The sequence below is a fragment of the Rosa chinensis genome, chromosome 7 (assembly GCF_002994745.2).
Source record: "Rosa chinensis cultivar Old Blush chromosome 7, RchiOBHm-V2, whole genome shotgun sequence".
NCBI lineage: Eukaryota > Viridiplantae > Streptophyta > Magnoliopsida > Rosales > Rosaceae > Rosa > Rosa chinensis.
Genome location: NC_037094.1, coordinates 25,964,498 through 25,990,118, shown reverse-complemented (window position 1 = coordinate 25,990,118; position 25,621 = coordinate 25,964,498). Strand labels below are relative to the sequence as shown.

The following is a 25,621-nucleotide window of genomic DNA, read 5'->3' as shown; positions in this document are numbered from 1 at the left end:
CAAATTCTGATTTCAAGTAGCTCGCAGTTTCTCATATTTCATCAAGAGTACCTATTATGTTCATATCATCGACATATACTGCTACAATTGCAAATCCGGAACTTGTTTTCTTTATGAATACACAGGGGCATAATTCATCGTTTTTATATCACTTCCCAATCAAGTAGTCACTTAGACGGGTATATGGTATACCACATCTGCCCGGATTGTTTCAATCCGTAAAGTGAGCGTTTCAACCTAATTGCAAACGCACTCCGTGGTTTAGAGTCACTTGACTTGGGTAATGTAAGGCCATTAGGCACTTTCATATATATATATATATATATATATATATATATATATATATATATATCTCTCTCTCTCTCTCTCTCTGAATCTAGATCCCCATAGAGATATGCAGTAACCACATCTATGAGCTGCATTTCTAGTCCTTCAGAAACTACTAAGCTAACTAAGTAGCGGAACGTTATAACGTCCATTACAGGAGAGTATGTCTCCTCGTAGTCAATTCTAGGGCGTTGTGAGAAACCTTGCGCCACAAGGCGAGCCTTGTACCTCAGGACTTCATTCTTTTCAATACGCTTTCTGACAAAGACTCATTTATGTCCTACAGGCTTTACACTTGGTGAGGTTAGCACTACATAACCAAATACCTGTCTCTTTGTTAGAGAATCTAGTTCTGCCTGGATTGCTTCTTTCCAGAAAGGCCAATCTGCTCTTTGTTGACATTCTGCAACAGAGCGTGGTTTGATATCATCGTGCTCTATGATTTCTTGAGCAACAATGTATGCAAATACATTATCAATGTGTATGGAAGATCTTTCTATCAACTCATACGCACTTCTTATAATCTTTTGAGATTTCTTTGTTCTTTGGAATCATTTCAAACATCGTAGCATCCTCCAGTATTGATTCATGGACATAACTATAATCAGAGACAATCTCATGAGAGAGATTCTCTACATTGATGATTAATGTATCAGTTTGTGCCTTACTCCTCTTCTTCTTCCTTGGGTGAGTGTCAATCGAACCAAGTGGCCTCCCCCTCTTCCTTTAGGGAGCCACTGCCTCAACCATACCTCCACTAAGTGTGGTTGCAGTGCCTCTATCTGCGGCACCGTGCCCCTTGTTGGGGACTTCTAACCTTGCAGGCACATTTGCAGCTGGTATATGTGATCTCGTCACTTTTGCGATATCAGTAAACGCATCAGGCATCGAATCTACTACGTTATGAAGATCGATTATTCTTTTCACTTCACTTTCACTTTGTGAAGTGCGGGGATCAAAATGAGATAGAATGGGGACAAACCAAGACAATTCCTGTCGTTCCCTTGGAAAATCCTTTTTCCTATCTCCCCCTAACGACGGGAAGACTGTCTCATCAAAGTGACAATCCGCAAATCTAGCAGTAAAGAGATCGCCTGTCAAGGGTTCTAAGTAGCGGATAATTGTTGGGAATTCGTATCCAACATAAATACTTAATCGTCTCTGAGGACCCATTTTGGGGTGCTGTGGGGGCGCAATAGGCACATATACTGTGCAACCAAAATATGCATAAGTGTGAAATGTCAGGCTCATATCCAGTTACCAACTGGTACGCAGAAAATGGTTGGCTAGCAGTGGGTCTGAAATGAATAAGTAAAGTTGCGTGCAATATTGCATAACCCCATGTAGATATAGGCATGTTGGTGCGCATAACCAATGCCCTAGCCACCATCTGTAGCCTTTGGATGGTGGTTTATACGAGACCATTTTATGTATGCACATGGGGTACAAGATGCTCTACATCGATCCCAATAGACATGCAATATTCATCAAATGTTCTTGATGTAAACTCTCCAGTGCTTGATAGGTTGATCAGGGTGGTGAGCCCTTAAACGTATAATCTGTGCTAGGAGTTTTGCAAATGCAGCATTTCTTGTGGACAATAAAAAGACATGTGACCAGCGTGTCGAAGTATTCACCAGAACCATAAAGTACTTGAATGGTCCGCATTCTGGATGGATAGGTCCACATATATCTCCTTGTATCATTTGTAAGAATGGAGTGTTTGTTTTGTATTTTTAGCATAGGAAGGTCTCGATCCTGTTTTTGCTAAAGAGTAGGCTTTGCAAAACGAGTGATGTGCCTTTGAAATAGTCAAGTCAATAAGGCATGATGAGAGGGAGGTAGTGCTTCTGGTACTTCAGAAGGCAATGACTGCATTTGAGCAGTACTAAGACCGACACCTTGCAGTGTGACGGATTTTTGTCCCATTTTATTTTTCACTCGAAAGAAGGGATGTTCATATGAGTTCTTTAAAATACGAATCATCATGTCACGACCAGGGTGCCCTAGGTAGTCATGCCAAAGTCTGTATGCGTCAGTGTCCCACATTTCATTGTTGGTGACAGCATAGGATTCAATGATCCAAATCGTAGTGAGGTACAGTCCACTAAATTGACTCATAATTTTCTCTAAAATTTGTTTCCTTCCCCATTCATTAGAGTTAATATCAAGGTATTCTGTTCCATTCTTACAGTGTGTTTCTATTGGGTAATCGTTGACACGAATATTTTTGAAACTTAACAAGGTTCGATTAGCTCTTGGTGCATACAGAGCGTCTTTGACTTTAAATATATCTCATATTCTTTAGAGTATTTCTCTTTTAGGTAGAATGATAATCTTTTCATTCAAATAATTTTTCCTTTTTCTAGAAGTATTCCTTTATATCTTTATAGTGCTATTTCGAACCATGTAAATATGTGTACAATAAATAAATTTGAATAAATTCAGTGCTTCAGAATAAAATTTGAAATTTATTCAGAAAATCTAATTCATCAAATTATTATTAAAATAAACTTTAAGACCAAGTAATAGTCTAATTAAAAATGAGGCATTATGCCTTCACAACTGTTTTTAGAAAATAAATTGATAAAGCAGATCAATCAAAATCTAGTGCATCCATTGACTAAGCAAGTTTCTTGTTGCCATTGAAGTCTACAATTGTGAGGTTGACATCTAGGTCTTGGCCTCCTTCTTCTATATAGTGAGTCTCTTGTTCTTTAGACTCCCTATAACTCTTGTAATTGGCTGCAACTATGTTGCTTGCTTGGCAGTTCTTGTACCAATGCCCAATGACTCCACACCTATAGCATGGTTCATTGTTAACTCTTTCCTTTTTGACAGAAGGATTCTTCGGTACCTTTTGCACGTTGTTTCCATGACCCCCACGTCCCTTTCCACGTGGTGCATTGTCGCCATGTGGGTAGGGATCAGCACATCCAAACCCATTTGCATTGGAGTTATTTCCACCTTTCATTTTTCCATAATTAGCCTTGAGAATTTTCTTCGTCCCAGTGGACCTGACATTGTTGTTCAAGAGAACCTCATTATGCCTCGCAGCCACTTGCAATAGGCTGATCAACTTATTGAAGGTTGTAATTATGTTGTTGTCATACTCCAGCCTATACTGGTTCGCTAGTATAAGCGCTGAAGTAGGAAAGGTGGAAAGAGTCTTGTAGATTATATCATCTTCTGTGATTTACCTTCCACAGAAATTTAGACGTGCCTTTAAGCACAACATGTCCTTGTTGAAGTCATTGACCCTGTTATAGTCAAGCAAGCGGATTCCATTCCACTGAACGGCCAGTTCTGGGAACAAAGTGTCATGAATGTTCCCAAAATGTCCCCTAAGGGCATCCCACAGTTCTTTGGGTGTCTTCAACTGAAGATACTCCCAGCGTAGGCTATGATCAATATGTCGCCTCAGAAACATTAAGCCATTTGCTTTCACCTCATTACATGGTTCATCATCTTTGGGGTCGTTAAAGGTGGTAGTGTAGTCTTTGGCCACAAAGGCAGTTTCCACATCGGAAACCCAACGATAGTACTCAAGTCATTCTGAGTCCAAGATGTCAAATTCAGGTGGTTGGATCAGCCATCTACATAAACAACAGAGAAGATATAAATTACGCAGTCATAAAGACATCCACGTAAATTATTTTCCAAAAATGTGAATTAGATTTCAAGACCAAGATTCGTAATGGTCACATTTTTTTCGATGCTATGTGAAAATACTTTATCACAGTAAGTGTGTATTTATAATGCTCATGAATTTTCATTATCATGGCAAAGCGGATTGTATATGTTGCATTCTAAAAATAACCATAGCACATTTAAACATAGCATATATAAAAATAAATTACATGGCATGCTCAAATTTCACAAATATACAACAAAATATATGCTGCACATAATAATTAGCAATAATATATCATGAGTAAAATAAAAATTACAAAACATGCTTTGAATTTCATAATAATAACATAAGCAATAAAATATAAAACATGCTAAACATATTTATAAATCATGCTTAAAGATAATCATATAAAACATAAATAACAAGGCATGCTTGAAAGGATCAAAATTATCTAACTAAACATGCTCAATAACAAAATATAATAAAAGCATAAACAATAAAGTAAAAAGCATGCTTAAAAATAGTAGACATAAATGAAAATCACATGCTTTAGATTCCACGAATATATATCACATATATAACAAGCAATAAAATATCATGCTGAAAAAAAATTCTAATTATAAACAATTAAATATACCATAGTATGAAAATAAAAGAGAACATATTTGGTTTCGAGAAAATAAAACAATCCTAGCGCACGCGCATGTTGATGCAGGTGTTCGTAGCGATGTTTTTGGGCTTGAGAATACTGGGCCGCTTCCTTTCTTTTCAGTAGTGGGCCGGGTCACCCTTTTTTCAATCTTTTTTTTTTTTCTCCCTTCTCTTTCCTCTCTTCTTCCTCCTCCGTCTGGTTTGCAGATGGGTTCGATAGATCGATCTGGCCTTCTCAGGTCATGGGCGAGCAGGCGATGGCTAAGGCTGGAGGCAGCGACTGTGCATCCGAGCTGTGCTATTGCAGCACCTATGGGTGGGGGCGGGTGGATTGTTGTCGAGGCTGTGGGGCGTGGGGGCTACTGGAAGGATGAGCGAACGCTGGGGTTGCTGGGTGTCGCTCGGCTGGCAGCAGCGATGGGAATTGCAGATGGGTGCGGAGAGCAATTGGTTGGTGCCAACAACGATGGGGTTGCGGAGAGGGGCACGGAGGTTGGAAATTGCAGATGGGTGCTGCACGGGAATTTTTTTTTTTTTTGGGTGGAGGCAGTTTTGGTTTTTTTATTCTTTCGACGAGAGGAAGAAAGTAACTAGAAAATTAAGTTTTTTTTCTTGGCTATTGGCTCTGAGCGTGCTGATAACATGTAAAAGTAAAATGCAATTGGAATTGGTCTACTCTTTTTTTTTTTTAATGCAAACTAATAAGATACAACCAGAGAGAAATAATTTAAGGGGGTGTATTGTATATGGAATTAGTGGAACTTTTAAAGAAACCTATGGAATTTAAAAGTCTGGGTGTATTCAATATAGACTTTTAATAGTCCATGAAAGTCTTGAGGTATTCAATTAGGATTTTTAAAGACTTCATGAATTCCACCAAAATCTAGAGGTATTCAATTAGGACTTTTAAAAATGAATAAAAGTACAGAGGTATTCAAAATATCATTCATACTTATGGAATTAGAAAATCATGGATAATCATGGACTTTGTAGTGTTAACTATACATACCAAACTCCAATAATTTTCCAGCATCCAGACCAAAGATTTCAAAAAGTCTATAAAAGTTTCCTCTTCAAAAAAAAAAAAGTTTATCAAAGTTCTTCTCTCTACGCACAGAAGAAGTTTGTCTTTCATCATCTCTCTCTTAATTTTTTGTCTTTTCTCTAATCTTTTATGATATCAACCTTTTTTGAAACCCAACATGTTCATTGTAGTTGTTGAATGTGATTTTTTTTTTTTTCAATTGTGATCCTTCGAACCCTAATAGCAATAAAAATAATTTATGAAACCCTAAAACTCAAATATTGTGGTTTAACCCTAAGACCTTGAACCATACTAAATTTTATTTTATTAATTAATTATTCTCATTAATTTGAATTTATATTATGGTTCAAAAAAAGGTTGAACAATTGAATTTAAAATGATTGATTATAGATCAAGACATTGACCAATATTGCTACAATATATGTTAATCGGCGAAAACAAAATTGATGAGAATAATTAACCATAAACATCAAGTGATCTATATTGTATATTTATGTTGTTAGGAGATTAGGAATGAGAACAAATTCGCTAGACGGACTAACAATCATTTATTTGAGTAATTTCTATTAGAAGATACTGGAACATTGAAGAGACAACAAGTTATTATTTTGTTTTGTGTTTGGGCTGCATTTGTTTTATTTTTTTATGGACTAAATACTGTTTAGTCCTTGAACTTTTACCCAAAAAACACTTCAGTCCCTGTCCTTCTAATTTCACACGTTTAGTCCCTGTACTTTAAAATTTCTGACCAATAGGTCCTTGCCGTTACTTTTCGTCCAACATCTCGGTTAAATCGATGACGTGGCAATTCTTTGGGGCCAAAATGTCTATTCTACCCTCACTATTTTTTTAAATAAATTTATTCTTTTCTCTTTATTTTTTATTTTTTATTTTTTCTTTCTTTCTTTCTTTCTTTTTATCTCTTCTTCTCCACCCCCTACGACCTCCTCTGCGGCCTCCCCTACAGTGCCCTCCCCCAATGCCACCGGCATCAGCAATTCAACCCCTGTCCGCCTACGAGTTCACTCCCCTCCGGACTCCAATTCCATTGCCATCTTCAACAAAATCTCACCCAAATCAGCCCTCGTTCCCCCTCTCCCTCTCCTCTCAAATCTCATTTCCTTTATTTGAATCAAACTTCTGCAAATCCATCCAATCCAACAATGGCAAACCAAGCCATCTAAGAGGTACAACCTTCTCTCTCTCTTCCTCATCGTTCGAATACATATATATAAATCTCCAAGAATAGAATTGAGCTTTTCCTTTGATTGTTCTGCAGATAATTGAGCAGCAAGTGCTGACGGTGGCGAAAGTGGTGGAGGACAAGCCCGATGAGCAGAGCGCAACCCAGATCGAGTGGATGACGACAATCTGGAGGTGCTAAGAGAGCGGAGGCTCCAGCAGATGAAGATGAAATAGATTTTTGGGTGAAGATTTAGAGGACCCAATTGTATGATTCCAATTCCAAATTGGAATTATGGAGGCTGTGGTCTTTTGGGGCCCGAATCCTTTTCACCAACGGTCTGTAAGTTTGGGGAGGAGTGGTGATGTTGTCGAAGCACATGAGCTTTCAGAGCTCAGCCTGGACCTCGAAGAAGACATGTCGATCTTCAGTTGCTTATGCTGTTAGAGCTGAGAATCTTTCTCTCCTCCTCGTAAGGTGCAGATCTTGTTGCACTACAAGAGAAAATGTCATCGGCGACAACCTAAAGTTGTCGTAAAAAATCAAAATTTCTCGCTGAATTGAAAATGCGACGACTTTGGGTTGTCGCAACCAGTTGTCGCCTTATGTGTTTTACTGATTGTCAAAAGCGACGAAATTACACTGTTGTCGCTTTTCCAATATGTGATGCAATTGGTTCCTCGCATATCACAAATTGTGACACTCACAAATGTGTTACCAAAAACTATATGCGAGACTTTATATTTGTCACTGTTTTTAATATACGAGGCTTCGTTTACGTCGCATATTCCATATGCGAGGTTTGGATGTTTGTTGCATTTTCAATTGGCGACGCAATTCGTTCCTCGCATATGACATCTTGCAAGACAAGAGAGTGCGTTACAGAATGCTATAAGCGAGACTTTATATTTGTTACAATTTCCAATATAGGAGACCTTGTTTACGTTGCATATTCCATCTGCGAGGTTTATATGTTTGATCGAAAATTTATATGCGAGACTTTTTTTTGTTGCAAAAAATAACTGCGAGGTTTCATTTTTGTTGCATATATTAATATGCGACACATATGCATTTGTTGTAGAAAATGATATGCGAGGCTTCTTGTTTGTCTCTTATAATTTCGTCGAGGAACTTATTGCGTCGCATATTGAAAAAACGACAACCCTGTTATTTCGTCGCTTTTGACAATCAGTAAAACGCATTACGCGACAACCGAAAGGTGTCGCATATTTAATTAAGCAAGAAATTTAGTCTTTTTACGACAACTCTGAATTGTCGCCAATATCTTTATAAAGATATGTCAAATTAGCATAGTTGTCGAAAATATAAAATGCAAGAATAAATATTTGTTGAAAAAAATAATAAGCAAGATCGCATATAATGTTGCATATAATGATTTGCAACATATGCAAAAGAATCATTGTTTGTTGCAAATGACTTTAAATGAGGCTGGATTGTTTGTCTCATTTGATAATTATTTATTTAAAAATTTCAAAATAATTTGAATATTTAAAAAATTAATTTTTTAATATTAATCAAAAGATTTATTAAATCATAAATCAAATAGAGTTTACAAAATTCTACCCACAAAATAATAATAGCTAATAAAAAGAAAAATTGTTTGCCAAGCTAGACTAGCTAAATCCTAATCCAAAAATTACTAAAAATGACTTTATGAATCACAAATCTTCCTCCAAATCTTCTGTTTCAGAATTATCTCCATTGTTTTGGACACCGTCTTCATCTCTTCCAAAGACATCATCTTCTTCACTGTTGGGTACTACGATATTCATGTCAATGTTTTCTGTATCAGCAAAACAGCCTTGGCTATTCATCAGGAACTTCTTCAACATTGTCATTAGCTGTGCATTTTGTGACCGCATAGTGTCCACAGTTGATTCAAGCTTCTTAACTTTATCTTGCATTACGTTCATCTCAGAACTCACAACTGTTGAAGATGTAACAGTTGGAAGCTCCATGCGAGGAAACGAGCCTAAACCACGAACTCTTTTTCCCTTCCTTCCACACTCTTCAGCCATGATTGGAATCTCATCACGCGCAGTAACTTGTACAGATTCTGGTGGAGTACCCTCTGGTGCCTCTAGGGTTAGTTTCTCCTTATGCTCTTCTCTCTTATTTTTCAGTCGATCCTACAAAAATAAAATATAAAAACAAAAATAAATATGTTATTTACTTATATATTTAAATAGTAATTATTTTCCCAAAACTAATACGACTTTAACAACATTGATAACAATACTTACATATTTATCACGTGCAGAATCACTAACCCAATTGCTATTTGAATCTTGATACATAGCTGCCCAATTGTCTATGAAAGACAAAGGATTGCCCTCCTGCAATTTAAAAAAATCTCCCAAATTAACAATTATTCAAGATAACATTTGAATTAACTCACTCGAAACTCATAAAATTTACCTTGACTGTCCTCAAAGCATGTTGAATGAAAGGCATAACTCCGCCACGATGCGTACTCCTTTGTCTCTTTCGGCTAGTTGAATTCTTCTTGCATTTATCCTTTATAAATATTGTGAGGTTAATTATGTACTCTAAAATTTTTAATCAAAGCATAAAACTGTAATATTATTTCTTTTAAAAAAACATACAACAATAAAAATATTTTGAAAAAATAAAGGAGTGAAGAATACATACAATATATTTTGGATCGGTGTAGAGTTCATCACATAGTCAATGCCACTCCTCTGTCGATCTCTCACCCCATAGATCAGGTGGAGGAAGTGTGGCTCGTCCCCGAATAGATGTGCCACATTTTTGGTAGTGATCGTGCAATTTCCACTTGAATTGAGTATACGCCGAGCGCATCTTATCATCCACAAAATAGATAATTTTTGGATGTTCTATTTCCACGTCAAAGTGTACCTAATTAAGAATAAAAATAATATAGTATGTTAGGAACAAAAAATATTAACTTTGCATTAAACCACTGACTTAAAATTACCATCAATCCCTCTCGTAGTGTCCTCTTAATATCTCCTGAAATCTTATTCCATCCGCGGTAACATACCGGAGCTCGCCTTCGAACCTCAATCCCTATAGCGGTAGTGAACTTCTTATTGCTATACTCAGTATTTGGGACCCAATGCTCCTGGTCAAATATTATCTCCACCTTCTTGTTGCCATTGCTAGCAATCATCTCAATCATACCTTTCCCAGTTGTTTTGCCACGTGTTTTTTTCAATTCAGCAGGGTAGAGGAATTCTCTGCATGATCAGATAAAAAGAATGAGAAGATAGAAAGTGAAATTAATATCTTATATATCAAACCATCGTTAAGGATAACGAGTGGCATGCATTCAAGTCTTTACCTGAGTTGTGAGCTGTAGGATGTTGATCAGCTTGTGGCTCTTCAAATGGCAGTTCAGTTGTTGTGGGTGCTGCATAAGAAGTTGCTCTCAGTGCTGGTTGTGATGGTAGCTGAGAACCTGATTTGGATGCTCTTGTTGTTGCATTAGCAGGCTTCCTTATCATTTTTCCTCATCCAAGTTGCAGAGATTGAGAGGACATCTGCAACACATAACAAAAAAGAGTAAAAATACAAAAACGAGTGCATGTGCACAAGTCCACACAATTGAAAACTGTAACTTAGATGAGAGAAGTAGCTATAGAGGACTGGGTACTTATACTAAACTATATATATTTTTGGGGCTGTAGCATTAACTTAATCGACATATATACACTGGGGCTTTAGATTAAAAACATTAACTGGGGCTTTCAGCCACTAGTTTTGACCTTTAGATTAAAAACATTAATTAAAAACATTAACTGGGGCTTTCTGCCACTATTTCTGAGCTTTAGACTAAAAACATTAACTGGGGCTGTATAATCGACATACATTTACTGGGGCTTGTGACTAAAAACAGGAAGTCCGATATCAAAACAAAAGGATCAATGAGATATTGAGATTACTAAAACATAGTATATAGCAAGAAATAGAACATCAAGAAGCTGCCAATCAAAAAAAATAAGAGACTTAGGTAGAACCAAATCAGAAAATTAGATAGAAAATTTACTGTTTTCGTGGATGTGTTTGGTCCTAAACACCTTCAATCTGCAATTCCACAGACAAGAACACCGATAGTATCAACCAAGTCATTAAAGGAGAAGAACACTCATAACAAGGAATATGAAACTCTGTTGCTTCCATTCAAATCTTTAACCATGTTTTTGCAAGAGTAAAGGAACAAGCAGAACGACCAACGTAGGAAAGCTAATTTATACCCATTAATCGTTTTCTATATCTTAAAATTCAGGACATCATATTCTTGTCTTCCATAATAGATACTAGTCTTAACATTTACTATTCCAATAGAACAGCAAGTATCATAAGAAACTGAAGTAACACAACTTTGTTGAGAACAGAAACTTGCTAGAATGGTTTAAAAGTGGGACAATTAATGTACGTATATTTATTTGTTACCGAAGCTTATCTTGCTATTGAACAAAACTTTCTTTCAAAATTTCAATAAAACATCAAGATTACGAACATGATATCCAACTCTATGAAAATTATACATTAAAGTACAACAAGCCATTTGCCCAGAAATCAATCAATAAGTAATCAACTTTCTTTCTATATCAAAAAAGCATTAAGACATGATCCAAACTCTATGAAAATCACACAGTGACATTTATACTCCAGTTTATCTTCCTATCCAGAAACTACAATTGCATAGAATAGTTACAAGTTCGCACTATAAGAGTTAGGGTATAAATGATACATGTGAGCCCTTGTTCATGTTAAACTCAGAAAAATTCAACCAATAACCCAAAAACATACCTGGAAAATTGAACACCGGAAAATTGAACGAAGAACACTCGTAATCTACAATTCAACAAAAGAAAAAAACCAAAAGTCAAATCAAGAAAACACCTTAAAAGAAAAAAATAATAAGATATATACTTAGCAATTTGCAACAGACCCTTCAAAATAAAGATTGCAGAGAAAGAGTCGAAGTTGATGTTGTGATGAACAGAGCCGATTCCCTTTTATATTGTCGTCCATCTCTTTTGGGTTAGGAAGAGTCCTAATTAGGACTCCTATCTTTTCTCTCAAAATCCCGCCTACTCTCTCTGCACATCCCGCCTAATTTTCCCGCTTGTTCGATAGAAGAATAGGAAGGATGGCGTACGAAGATTTCTGTGAGCAGAGAGAGAAGAACGGGAAGAGATGGAAGAAACGAAAAGTTCATTTTGACAGATAACAATGAAACATAATCAGAAAGTCAAGAAAAGAAATAAATAAATAGAATCATAACCATAATTACCGCATAGATTGTGGCGACCCGAAAGAGTATACCACAGCGCCGTAATATTAAGCCAATAAGAGCTCGATACGTCGTAGACGTACCGTAGATCTACCAACTTAATACTACAAGGCCTTTTGAAAATACAAATTTTAGAAAATAGGAGACCAAAAAAAAAAAAAAAAAAAAAAAAAACTAAAACTTTTAAGAAAGGACTTTAAAATCAACAACCCAACATTTAAATCAACAAGTCTGGAAAAGCAACAAAATAAGGCGGCAAGTGCATTGTGGCGCCTTAGGGCTTACATCATAACCGAAATGAAAGGAAAGTTCAACAACATCAAATAAACAAAGGGGTGAGGAGCGCTCCCAGGTAGGCGGACCTCACAGAGTTCAACATGGAATGAAAAACGAGTAAAACGATGGAATACCACAAGGGAAGAACTTCAAGCAACAGGAACAGCAACACACGAACTTGGCCAACGACCCACTTCTAATCCAAATCGTCCGGAATGACCTCGTTATAACCTGAAATGTAGGGGTGAGCATTTCGTCCTCGCTAGCCCAATAGGGGCCAACCCAACCTTAGTTAGGTTTGAAATCTAATAGGTAAAACATAGCTACTAGAATATAGGTTGCGCGCATTTGTAAAATCAAGTAAAACAAATGCAAACAAAAACAATCATAGTTGTTTCGTTTCAGGAAATCATATGCAGCATGCTTCACACAATTTGGAGCTCCGAGATACTTACCTGCCCACTAAACCAAAATAAATCGGTGACCGACCTGGTTCGTCCTGAGTTCGAGAACCAGCCAACTACTCTATAGTCATTGTGACTACAAGTAGCGAAAGTGTCCATTTCCTGGCTCTGAGTCTCCTATGACTGGTTCACTGTCTGTACTCACCTTTCCTTGACAAACATAGGAGCACAGCCCCCTCCGGAGGTTCACGGTTATCGACACCGTGGGATCCCTAGGAATCTACGCGTCTAGGTCCCATTCACTTTCAGGTCACAAACATAAACATACAATGGGTACAGTATCTCAACATGCAAGTCTAGCCTCGGTTTTCGCAATCCACAATTATCAGTTCTGAAAACACATGTATCACGAGGCATCGACTAATGAACAACCAAAAACATACTTGCAGGCCGCATAATATTATACTAGAGCATTCCACATATATCGAAAAGCCTCTAATAAGGAAGGGACAGCTCACCCTACCTGGAATATGCCGGCGTATTCCACACTCTGCTGCTTCCCGCTTAAACTTTCTTAACGATCGTGTTTCCTAAACCATTACTTAGTTGGTAAGTAATTATCCAGGTAAACATCATGATCAACTTTAAAGTAATCGCGCATACTAAATCCTTTTTATTTCAATGAGGCCATCAGTTATTTCTTTCAACCTTTACCAATTTGGGAAACTAACTTCTTTCTAAAAAAAGAAAACGTCCTTATCGCTCCGCTAAACTTTCGCCAATCCGAACGACCAAAGTCGAGTCGATCCTCACATTTTACGAGGTCGGTCAACCCTGGTCAACTCTCGTAGTTGACTTTTAACCTTTGACTTTGACTTCTGACTTTTAACCAAGTAATCCTTTATTTACCATTATTTATTATTTATTAAAAATAAATAAGTAAATAATTCTTATTTATTAAAAATAAATAAATAAATAATTATAAATAAAGTTTTGCTTTTACTTTTACCCATTTACTTCACCTTTTTCACCTTTTCACTCTTACCATAACTTTTACCCATTTACTTCACCTTTTTCACCTTTTCACTTTTTACCACTTTACCGAGGTAAAAACTCATTTAATCCAACTTTTACTCTTTTCTTCATTTTCTTTATTTTCTTTCAAAAATAAAGCCATTTCCTTTTCTTCATCCTTTTCTTTTTCTTTTAGCCAAAATACACAACAACAATTCACCAAAATATTCAACACAAAATTCCAACACTTAGAAAACTAGGCTAATAAAATTCTACTAATTAAATCCTCCTCAAACATCTAATTTTCACAATTTTCCAACAACAACAATAGCTTCACAAAAATCAAAATCAACCAAATAAATTCCAAAAATTCTAGGGTTTGTCCAAAACCCATTCCTTACCCTTTCTTCTTCAAAAATCATGTCATACTCCTTCTCCTTGGCCTTCTTCACCTACAAATCCGTCCATAATCAACATCTCAACCAAAAACTCGAAAACAAGGTTGCATGGATAGATCCTTACTAAAAATTCTTGCCAAACCCATAGCCTAGCTTCATGGTTCAAGGAGAAATCGGGTTCATGCAAACAAAATCACAAACCCAAATCAAAAACTCGGATTTAGGAAGAAAGATGTATAGATCGAAGGAATATAGGCTAGATTAGGATGGAAAATACCTTGATTTGAGCTTGGAAAGAAGAAATCACAAAAGCCCCAAATTTAGCTTCGGGTTCTAGGGTTTTTGGGGGATTAAATGGCTAAATTTCATGATTTTGGTTGGAGAAATGGAAAGAGGGAAGGAAGAGGAGAAAATCTGGAAATTTTGGTGAGGAGAGGGGTTCCGGCGACGGCGACGGCGGTGCGGCGTCCGGCGGTGGCGGCGATTTCCGGTGGAGGCTAGAGAGAGAGGCTCTCGGTTAGAGAGAGAAAGGAGATGGAGAAAATGAGAGGGAGGCTAGGGTTTTTGGGGGGTTAAGATGCTTAAATAGCTTCCCCTATTTTAATTGTGAAAAGTCCAATTTGCCCCTCCTTTTGGGCCAATGGGCTTGGGCTGCTCCTATTTCATTTTCCTCTTAATTTTCCTTAAGCCCATTCCGAAAATTACCTCTTCAAACACCCTTATTTCTCCGATACTTCACCGAATCCTTTCGGGAAAAATTTTCCGAGCTTATCCTAAGCCTCGATACTTTGAAAATACTTTTCTAGACCCAAATTGGATTTTCTCTAAATTTCTTAATCCTTTAAATGGCCTCAAAGTCTTAACCTAAGCGCGAATACTTGTGTACCATACGAATACGTGGCTTCATACGTTATTCGACAAATTAAAATAAACAATAAATAAAATAAAAAGAATACGGGGGTCTACATAGATAACTATAATTGATTTGATATATTCATAATTACGGAATAAAAACTATAATTATTTTCTAGAGAAAATTGAATGATAATCAAGTGATGCAATTAGGGGAAAGAAACATTCAAAATGGGATCAGACCCCCATCCTCCCTCATCCTCACTTGCCAGGCGCTGATGAGGCATGGGATCAGACCCCCAACCTCCCTCATCCTCATTCTGGTTCAGATTCTTCTTTGGACTTTGGGGGAGATAGAGAGAGAGAGAGAGTATTCTGTGATTGGGTCCGTTTGCGGAGCGGGTCGAGCGGGGCGAGTCAGAGTGTGGAGGACTGAATGGCCTGCATGGTGGTGAAGGGTGATTTTGAATCGGAGAGAGAAGGAGAGTGGTGGTGACACCAACAATGTGATTTTGAATCGGAGAGAGAGAGAGTGGTGGTGAGGCCATAATCTAAACAATATCTGTTATGGAAAAATTAATAAATAAATAAAGAGGGGAGAAATTAATAAATAAATAAGGAGGGGAAGAAGAAGGGAAAAATTAAATACATATTAAATGGAAAGTCGGATTCTAAACAATATCTGTTATGGAAAGACAAATTTAAGGACAAAAAAGAAAAACAACAAAATTATTGGAAAAAATACCAAACAATATCTGTTATAAAAAAATATATACCAAACAATATCACTCAATAAATGGAAAGTCGGATTCTTAAAAAAAATAAAAAAATAAAAATTATGGAAAGCCTCAAAATATACAAAAAATTACTCGGTTCAAAAATCTAGTCACTATTTGTGTCACTATGATCACCTAGTAATTCTTCTTCACCAAGAGCTCTATTATGGTCCAACATAAGATCATCATCCGTAGAATCATCGTCGATAAAATCACCGTCATCTGCTGCATTCTTTTCTTTATTTGTGTTGTTGAGGATAATAGTTTCAAGTTCCACATCATGTCTGCACAAAGATGTACTAGTTTCATCATCTTCTACGTGAACCTCCCATATATTAGCGTCATCGTCCTCGTCACCGGGATCATTATCATGGTCTACAAGATCTTCATCTTCTTCTCTTTCTGGAACATCCCACAAGTGCCTATATTGAATCTTCTGGACAACTTTCCAAGGATGTCCCAATTTTAGGTCATCAAGATAAAACACCTTATGGGCTTGTTTTGCTAGCACATAAGGATCATGCTGGTACCATTGGTTTTTAATGTTTAACGACGTCAAATGGTAGTCAAACTTCATCTTTTTGGGATCTGAATTATACCATTGACATTTAAAAAGAATTGTACTGTACTTTTTTCGAAAATGAAATTGAACCACACTAACCAGACTCCCATAAAAGGTGCAAGGTTCACCATTATGGGACCCAATCGTCATAATGCCACTATCCTGTGTGGTCTGGTATTGCTCAATCCGTTTGACGGACCACCGAATATCATTTGCCATGCACCCTGTATACTGGACACTGCGCGGGTCAGCACCATGTGCTAATGAATAAATCTCTTCAGAAATCAACCCTTCATCATATAATGTCTTAGCACGACTTAGAAACCATTGTTGAAACTCTTCCATATGTCTCTGATCTATGTTTTCAGTACTATTTTTTTTCAGGAGTTCCACGTGCTCACTACAAAACACAATTGACTGTTAGTATTTTATTTATTTCAAGATATTCTAAATAAATAAAGTAGATTATCAATCACATACCTTCTAAACTCTTCAATCTCGTCGCAATTATTCAAGATAAACCAATTTGCTTGTTTCAATTCTTCCTGTGATAACTCAACCATTACCCCTTTTCCAGTTGGACGTACTCGTTGAGCGAAAACAGAAATTTTTGCGTTGGGTTCACTCCCTGACTGGTTTCGTTCAGGGCGATTGAAGGCTGTCTCGACATCTTCAAGATACATTGAACAAAATGTTAATGATTCATACGAAATATGAGCCTCAGCAATAGAGCCTTCTGGTCGTGCTTTGTTCCGCACATATTTTTTATATGTTCCCAGCAACCTGCGAATAATTAAAAAAAATCTTAGTTTATGAATGCAAACTAGGAAAGTTATATATATATATATATATATATATATATATATTACACACACATATAGACACATAATATGTTAGTCTACGAATATGTTCCAAAAAAAAAAAAAAAAAAACGCAAACTGGGAACAAAATATGTTAGTCTACGAATCCAATTAAAACTAGGGATATAATTAAACTAGGAATCCAATTAAACTACGAATCCAATTAAAACTAGGGATATAATTAAACTACGAATCCAATTAAACTAGGGAAAAAATAAATATATATATTAAAAAAGTGCCAACAAAAATTCTAGTTTAAAACTAGGAATATATATATAAATAAAAGTTCAAGGAAGAAAGTGCATTACCTCTCAATTGGATACATCCAACGGTATCCCACTGGGCCAGCAAGTTTAGCTTCGCGTGGCAAGTGCACGGCTAAATGAACCATAATGTCAAAGAATGCTGGAGGGAAAATTTTTTCTAGTTTGCATAATATCAGTACAATCTCCACCTCCCACCTCTCCAGATCTGCAATTTTGAGTGTCTTTGCGCATATCTGCTGGAAGAAATATGATAGTTCTACAAGTGGAGCATAAATCTTTTTCTTCAAATGTTTTCGTATTCCAACAGGAAGAACTCGTTGCAATAGCACATGACAATCGTGACTCTTTAAACCCGATATCTTCCGGTCATCTAAATTCACATTGCGTGATATATTTGCCACATAACCATCTGGAAATCTAACTGACTTGAGGAATTCACATATAAATGTACGTTGAGACGGTGTAAATACATATTCTGCATGAGGAAAATCGACCTTATTTCTATCTTGCTGCACCCACAGATCTTTCTTAATATTCATTTTTTGCAAATCTAGCCTTGCCTTGTATGTGTCTTTTGATTTCCCTTCCATATGCAATAATGTTCCAACCACGCTATCACATATATTTTTCTCAATGTGCATGACATCCAAATTATGTCTGATTTTCAATTTAGACCAATACTCCAGCTCAAAAAAAATACTTCGCTTAGTCCAATTTAGCTCATCATCAGTTCTCTTCCTCTTCCTATCCTTATTATTTTTTGGATGTTTACCTGATTTTCACGGAATAATGTAGTCACACTGACGAAGTATGTCATCACCGGAAAATTCTCTAGGGGGAGGTCTCTTCTCTACTTTTTCGTCAAAAGTATTTTTGTTGGTATCTTGGCGCCATGAATGATCCATAGGTAAAAAACGCCGGTGTCCAGTGTATCCAATCTTACTTGTCAACTTCTTGTATGATGTATCTCTATTACAAACCGGACATGCCAAAAAACCTTTGGTGCTCCAACCAGACAAATTTGCATAATCTGGAAAATCATTGATGGTCCATAACACAGCTGCACGCATGGTAAAATAATATTCATTCATCTTATCATAAGTCTCAACACCCTTCTCCCATAGCTCCTTAAGCTCATCAATTAACGGACGCAAAAATATATCAATATCTTTTCCCGGTGATTGAGGTCCTGAAATCAATAATGTCAACATGGAGAATGGTTTTTTCATGCATTTCCATCGGGGCACCACAGGCCACATACTATAAGAAGTACTCATGTTCCCAAAAGGATTGAAGCCGTCAGTTGCAAGGCCTAATCTGACATTTCGTGGATCTTTCGCAAAATCAGGGTACATCTTATCAAACTCTTTCCAAGCTACAGAGTCTGCCGGATGCCTCATCTCACCCTCCACATCAACTCGTTTATCTTTATGCCATCTCATGTCATTCGATGTGTGTCTAGATCTGAATAATCTTTGTAACCTTGGTTTCAATGGAAAATATCGCAACACTTTCTGAGGAACCTTTTTTTTCTGTTCACGATCACTATTCTTATATCGTGGCTCATTGCACACCGAACATTTGTCTTTCCCTTCATTCTCTTTGTAGAACAAGGCACAATCATATTTACAAACATGAATAGTTTCATACCCCAAGCGAATACCTTTTAAGATCTTCTTGCAAGCATAATATGATTCCGGAATATTATTTGGCTTCGGACACATCTTCTTCATCATTTGCAACAAGGTATCAACAGACTTGTTGGTCCAGAGATTGTCAACTTTGCAGTGAATCAACTCCACAACAAATGTTAAAACTGAATATTCTGTGCAACCAGGGTAGAGTTCTCGTTCAGCTTCTTGCAATAACTTATTGTAGTTATCCTTATCTTCATTATGAACACCAATAGTATCGTAAGCCCCTTGGATATCCTGATTTCCTGACGTATATATCATCTATATCGTCGTCTTCATCCTCCCCTATATCATCTCTATCTCCCGTTACATGTGCATTACCCATTGGAAAAAGATCGTTCATCATATCAAAAATACCTGTATTGTGTTCAGATGCATCAACTGGGCTATTCGGAATAGTTTGACTCCGCACTTCATTCTGTTCTCCGTGATATATCCATGGGTTATATGTTGTTACCATGCCATTTTTCAATAAATGGATCTTGACCACGGTTAAAGGGTGTGAATTTGTGTTATTGCACTTCATGCACGGACATGAGATTTGATTATTCGCATTCACATGATGCTTCGCAACCTCAAGAAAAGAGTTCACCCCTTCTTTATACGCATTAGTAAACCGATAATTTGGATCTGAACCCCACTGAATCCACGCCCTATCCATTCTTGTTGCGTCAAATTATTAAGAAGTTTTCGCTGCTCCTCACTGAATTTTTTACAAATTGAAGAGATTGATTGAAATATGGGACTTCCCGTGAGAAGAAACAAACAATCAAATTCTAAACTCAATGTTTATTGCTTTTTGTTATTGTTGTTTCTGTTATTTATATTTATTTCTTTACTCTATTTCCGTTAAGGTGGGGAATTCCCAGTCTGGGCCAACATATCTAATCCTTTGTGAAATAGGTTTTATGGAGGACCTAATCCTAGAGCTAATCTAAATCTCAGATTATTATTATTATTATTATTATTATTATTATTATTATTTTTTTTTTTTTTTTTGGTTCTGAAACAATCGGGTTTAATCTAAATCTCTCCGTCCCGCACACTCACCGCCCGCCACCCCCTCTCTCATGGCCCCTTCATCATCGGAGCATCCGGAGAAATTTTTCTGTCAATTGATGGACTACGAAAGCTCGTCTGCTAATTTACCAGATGCCCACCCTTCTCAATGAGATTTGGAACCCCAACCCCAATCTCAAATGCCCACTCTTCTCTTTGAAAGGTTCGTTCTTTGTTGTTCATATTTCATGGGTTTTTTTTATTAAATTTCATTGAAATTATGGAACTTTGATCAATTATTGGAATCCCTCTTTATCGATTTGGTTGCGATTCTGTTTTGGATGATGGTTCTGTTGGAGGGTATATGCTTGTTTGGAAGAAGAAGAACAAAACTAATTAGATTACTGCGATGTACCAAATGAAACAATTAATAACACCTTTACCACCTCAGGTGATAACTGATATTACATATAAGCCTAAGAAACGTTGGTTTTGCTCTTATACTGTCCCTCTGCTCTGCGTTTCTGTATCTGCAATATGGGGAAAATGTTGAATGGCTTTGGCCTATTTGTTTATGCTGTTCTAATACTAATCTTATTGCTTCTTGAACATGAAAACCAATATTGCTTTGCAGGAGTACTACAGAAGAAGAACAATGAGTCGCAAATAGGCACCAAATGCTACTTGTTTGATGGGAGTTGGATTTACGATGATACATACCCACTCTACGACACATCCAGCTGCCCTTTTATTGACAGAGAGTTCGACTGTCAGAAAAATGGACGCCCGGATAGTCAATATCTCAAGTATAGATGGAAGCCTAAGGGTTGTGCATTGCCCAGGTACAAAAGTTTAGTACGTGTTTTCATTTTCACCTCTAGATCTCCACTCGAAGACTATATTTACAAAAAGTGCAACTCGGTCAAATTTTATTATTTACCTAAACATTGGATTCATTTATTTGTTTGACGTTCAATTACACAGCTTGAAACACAATCAATTTAGCAAATCTTTATAAAGGTGATGATTCTAATCACTAGATTACATGCTAAACAGGGTAAGCCAAAAATAAAATAAAATTGAACGTCCTTTCTAGACCTGGCATGTACATATGCATTTTGATTATGTATTGTTAGAGCTAGTTGGATGATGTCCTCCTTAAAGCCAGTATGTACATTATGCATTATATGTATTTATTAGTTTAGACAGTAGTATTTTGTAATATATGGTACGTGCAGATTCAATGGTCAGGACTTCTTGAGGAGATTAAAGGGGAAGAAGATATTATTCGTAGGGGACTCTCTGAGCTATAACCAGTGGCAGTCACTAACATGTATGCCCCAAAGCCAAATGGGTCGATTCTAACGTTGGCAACACCAAAGTTTTCTTTCAGGGCATCCCCCTTTATTATGTTTTTGTATGACTGCTTGATGAGCTGTTCATTTTCTTTCGATGTTTTTTGATCCTTCATCTTGATTTACAGACACTCAGCATCAATTCAGTGCAAAAAAAAGTGATTGTGGCATCATTCATTAATTTCAGGGGATTAGGGAAAATAGATAAAGCTTTTATTCCACTGCTGGAAGAAGTCTGTTTGTGGCATCCTTCGTTGATTAGCTGCCAAAGGAAAAGAAGTCGCATGTTTAGTGAATGGGCATTCACAGCTTTATTAGTAAATTTCTGCTCCTTCTAGGCTTCTAGCTCTATTTAAGTCCTGGTTACATGTTTTGCTAATTGACATACTAGAACTGGGAATCACATATTCACAACTTTGAAAGTCTCCTTGCTCAGTCTTATTAGCATGCTTCAATTCATTTGTAAACAGAAATATACTTGGTATTAAACTTATGTTTGTTGATCATAAGTCAAAGCATGTGTAAAGAAACTTCTTTTTGAGTTCATTCCTTTTAGTAATGCCGAGGAATGAACAGGAATTGGATTTTTGATCTTTTTAGATATCAGGATTGACTTGCAGTAGTACAAAAATGGTCTATACTTCTGGTCTTCAGAGGGGAGCAGACTGATCAATTGATCAGTTTTTGAATTGCACATGCATCACTTCCAAATTCAGGCAGTGGTGGATAGGATTTGTATTCCGAAATTAATGCCGTAGGGATATCCTCCCCAGTCCTCATAACCTTGAGCCTTGTCTTTGCTAGAATAGTTGTAATTTGTGTTTGGATATTCTTCTCTGAAATGAAGAATCTTAAAGTGATATTCTTGGTTATATTTGAACTCATTATTGTTTGTTATACATGTAAATCTGATGCTTATGAGTTCATTTTTTAAAACTATTAACTTCTTTCCTTCTTGTTAGGGTTTGGATCAACTTCGCTCTGGACTTCTTCAGCAACAAAAACCTTTTATACAAGCTCCCAGCCCTTTCATCAGCTTCAAATGCTGACACCACAACACCAGCAACAACTTATGCTTGCCCAGCAAAATTTGACATCCCCATCTGCTAGTGATGATAGTAGAAGACTAAGAATGCTATTGAATAATCGAAGTATGGGGCTTGGAAAGGATGGCCTTTCAAATTCCGTTGGCGATGTAGTGCCAAATGTAGGATCACCTCTTCAAGCTGCAGGCTCTATGATGCCTCGTGGAGATACAGATATGCTGATGAAGGTGCTTTTCTATTTATTTAATTTTTTATATTTATTTCTTTGTGCTTGTATTTGTAGTGGTTATATGGTGGAAGTGGTTTCCTCTGTTCTTCCACATGCTCGTATCATTCTTGCTACTTTGGTTTCCTCTGTCCTTTTGTTATTATAGATAGGTATTATTTCCATTAATTTATGTACTTAAACATTATTTTAGGGAAGGCTCCTAACATAGTCTTGTCATTGAATTATAAGGTCACAAAAAACCAGCCTGGGAGGAAGAGAAAGCAGCCGGTGTCATCTTCAGGCCATCATGTGTCCCCCTGTGGCTTACGCTCAATACATGAGAATAATGGAGACTGGTTTAGCTTGTAATCCATATTTGAAACCGTTGAACAGATCACAATTTCCATTAAAAGCTAAAATATTTAGATAGAGAAACATGATGGCCTTTTGGTTACTCTTAAGATTCAGGAACAAAAATCGGTTTACTATTGTTGATTTTATACCTAGTGAATATCTAAAGCATCAAAAGAGTGTTCCACCTGCAACCAGTTTTTATAAAATCATTCAATGTAGACCCTCTTTTGAGTCTCTTTAGCTGGAGACCCAAACACGTACAAGACACAGCTAAAGAATAGGTTATCCCTCCCTTGCTTTATTAAACGATACATACCAAGTTTGATTTGAAGTTATTGATTCCTGTGGAGAAATTCGTGTAACATGTTGAACAGAAACGTTCTACTATGCAATGTTATCCCAGTAAAAGTCATTGCCTAATTATTTTTTTGTGAGAAAATTAAAGTTGTCACATAAACATTAACCGACAACTCGTACATGTAGTCGTCTAATTGGTTTTCAGCGAGGAAGTTCAAGTTATCATACAAACATTAAGCAACAACCTGCACAAGTCCTCACTTAATTGGTCGTTTGCAAGAAAATTAAAGTTGTCACATAAACATTAACCGACCACTAATAGAAGTTGTCGCTTAATTGGTTTTCAGCGATGAATTTTAAGTTGTCACATAAACATTAAGCGACAACTTGTTGAACTTGTTGCGTAATTGGTCTTTTGTGAGAAAATTAAAGTTGTCACATTAACATTAACCGACAACTCATCAAAGTTGTCGCCTAATTGATTTTCAGCGAGGAAGTTCAGGTTGTCACGTAATCATCAAGCGATAACATGTAAAAGTCGTCACCTTATAGGCCTTTTGTGAGAAAATTAAAGTTGTCACATATACATTAATCGACAACTAGTAGAAGTTGTCGTCTAATTTATTTTCAGTGAGGAAATTCAAATTGTCTCATAAACATTAAGCGATAACCCATTAAAGTTGTTGCCAAATTGATTTTCAGAGAGGAAATTCAAATTGTCACATAAATATTAAGCGACAACCAAAAAATTTGTCACCAAATTGATTTTCAGTGAGGAAGGTAAGGTTGTCACATAATCATTAACCGACAACTCACAGAAGTGGTCACTAAATCAGTATTCAGTGACAGAAATCTAGTTATCACATAAACATTAAGCGACAATTCACAGAAGTCGTCGCCTAATTAATCTTTTGCGAGGAAGTTAAAGTTGTCACAGAAACATTAACCGACAACTGGTAGAAATTGTCGCCTAATTAACATTTTGCGAGGAATTGGGTGTCGCATAATGTCATATGGGCGACAACTGTCAATTTCTTGCAAATTCCTACTTTATGCGACAAATTGGTTGTCGCCGATGGGATCATGTGCGACAACTGAAATTTCCTCGTATTTGCCAAGTTTTTGCGACGATTTTTGGGTTGTCACAATGAAATTCCTCGCTTTTGCTATTTTCTCTTGTAGTGTTAGAGGAGACGTCTTTGAAGGAGGGGCCTCGGCTTAGGTTGTACCATTGATCGGGGTGAGGAGTAGTTTTGGGCTCTTCTTTGGCGTTGCTGGCCATGGTTTGGTTTGTTGGAGAAGGAGAATGGTGAGTGGTTTCAGGTGAGGCATGTGAAGAGAAGAGAGGGAGTAAGGAGGCAGAGGAGAAGTGATAAACAGAATAAATAAATAAAACAAACAAATAGAAAAAGAGAAAAGAAAAGAAAAAAAAAGAATAAATTTATTTAAAAAAATAGTGAGGGTAGAATAGACATTTTGGCCCCAAAGAATTGCCACATCATCGATTTAACCGAGATTTTGGACGAAAAGTAACAGCAAGGACCTATTGGTCCGAAATTTTAAAGTATAGGGACTAAACGTGTGAAATTAGAAGGACAGGGACTGAAGTGTTTTTTGGTTAAAAGTTCAAGGACTAAACAGTATTTAGTCATTTTTTTATTTTTGTTTTTTGTTTTTGTTTTTTTTTTGTTTTTACATCCTAGGAAATCTGTAGAAGTCATTCATAATTAAGTATATAGATTTTCATGAATCAATAAAAGTCTGTTGCTAAAATCAATGGTTTTAAGAAATCATAAGATTCATAATAGTTTATCAACTTTTTAAAGAGTCTGTGGACTTTTCAAAAAGTCTATCATTTAAAAAAAGTCTACACAAATCTAAATACAATACACCCCCCTTCATTTCATAGTCCATTTATATAGGGAGAGAATTACAACGGAAATATCAATTACAATGATGACATTAAATGTTGATTGATGGTAATCGCTGATTCCTTAATTCCCTCTCCGTCAGTCGCTTTGACGGAGGCACATAATATGTTTTTCCTTTAACATGAATAAATTTATTACATTATAAAACAAGTAATTTTTAAAATAATAGAAATATGAATACATA

At 36.6% G+C, this 25,621-nt stretch overlaps 2 protein-coding genes across 11 annotated transcripts; one reads left to right on the top strand and one right to left on the bottom strand.

Moving 5' to 3' along the window:
* Window positions 1–8,371: 8,371 nt before the first annotated feature.
* Window positions 8,372–14,776, bottom strand: LOC112179213. 9 transcript variants are annotated; one of them, XR_002927689.2, is made up of 13 exons: window positions 14,515–14,530; window positions 14,362–14,386; window positions 14,241–14,291; window positions 13,349–13,415; window positions 11,801–12,652; window positions 11,659–11,703; window positions 10,892–10,929; window positions 10,187–10,385; window positions 9,821–10,082; window positions 9,514–9,741; window positions 9,280–9,378; window positions 9,105–9,197; window positions 8,372–8,990 (listed from the first exon to the last, which is right to left on the bottom strand). XR_002927689.2 is itself a non-coding variant. In XM_040510024.1 (9 exons), the coding sequence occupies exons 7-9, from the start codon at window positions 9,313–9,315 to the stop codon at window positions 8,520–8,522; spliced, it is 600 nt and encodes a 199-aa protein (XP_040365958.1). In that variant the 5' UTR covers window positions 9,316–9,378; window positions 9,514–9,741; window positions 9,821–10,082; window positions 10,187–10,385; window positions 10,892–10,929; window positions 11,659–11,703; window positions 11,801–12,652; the 3' UTR covers window positions 8,372–8,519. The 9 variants fall into 9 exon arrangements, 3 of the variants coding, with proteins under 3 accessions (XP_040365958.1, XP_024173326.1, XP_040365959.1); XR_005802739.1 differs by having other exon boundaries at window positions 14,362–14,390; window positions 14,515–14,527; XR_005802740.1 differs by having other exon boundaries at window positions 14,241–14,282; window positions 14,515–14,525.
* Window positions 14,777–20,223: 5,447 nt separating this feature from the next.
* LOC112180801 (protein trichome birefringence-like 43) lies at window positions 20,224–23,290 on the top strand. 2 transcript variants are annotated; one of them, XR_005803749.1, is made up of 6 exons: window positions 20,224–20,469; window positions 20,881–21,088; window positions 21,485–21,663; window positions 21,789–21,918; window positions 22,564–22,874; window positions 23,105–23,290. XR_005803749.1 is itself a non-coding variant. In XM_040511787.1 (5 exons), the coding sequence occupies exons 1-5, from the start codon at window positions 20,400–20,402 to the stop codon at window positions 23,222–23,224; spliced, it is 804 nt and encodes a 267-aa protein (XP_040367721.1). In that variant the 5' UTR covers window positions 20,224–20,399; the 3' UTR covers window positions 23,225–23,290. The 2 variants fall into 2 exon arrangements, 1 of the variants encoding a protein (XP_040367721.1); XM_040511787.1 differs by lacking the exon at window positions 21,789–21,918 and having other exon boundaries at window positions 21,485–21,579.
* Window positions 23,291–25,621: the final 2,331 nt, after the last annotated feature.

Coding starts and splice junctions, on each gene's coding strand:
- LOC112179213 (XM_040510024.1), bottom strand. CDS start 9,315: ATGCCTTTCATTCAACATGCTTTGAGGACAGTCAAG. Junction 9,198..9,279: donor ATGCTTTGAGGACAGTCAAG/GTAAATTTTATG, acceptor TTTAAATTGCAG/GAGGGCAATCCTTTGTCTTT. Junction 8,991..9,104: donor ATTCTGCACGTGATAAATAT/GTAAGTATTGTT, acceptor TTATTTTTGTAG/GATCGACTGAAAAATAAGAG.
- LOC112180801 (XM_040511787.1), top strand. CDS start 20,400: ATGCCCACCCTTCTCAATGAGATTTGGAACCCCAACCCCAATCTCAAA. Junction 20,470..20,880: donor CCCACTCTTCTCTTTGAAAG/GTTCGTTCTTTG, acceptor ATTGCTTTGCAG/GAGTACTACAGAAGAAGAAC. Junction 21,089..21,484: donor AAGGGTTGTGCATTGCCCAG/GTACAAAAGTTT, acceptor TGGTACGTGCAG/ATTCAATGGTCAGGACTTCT.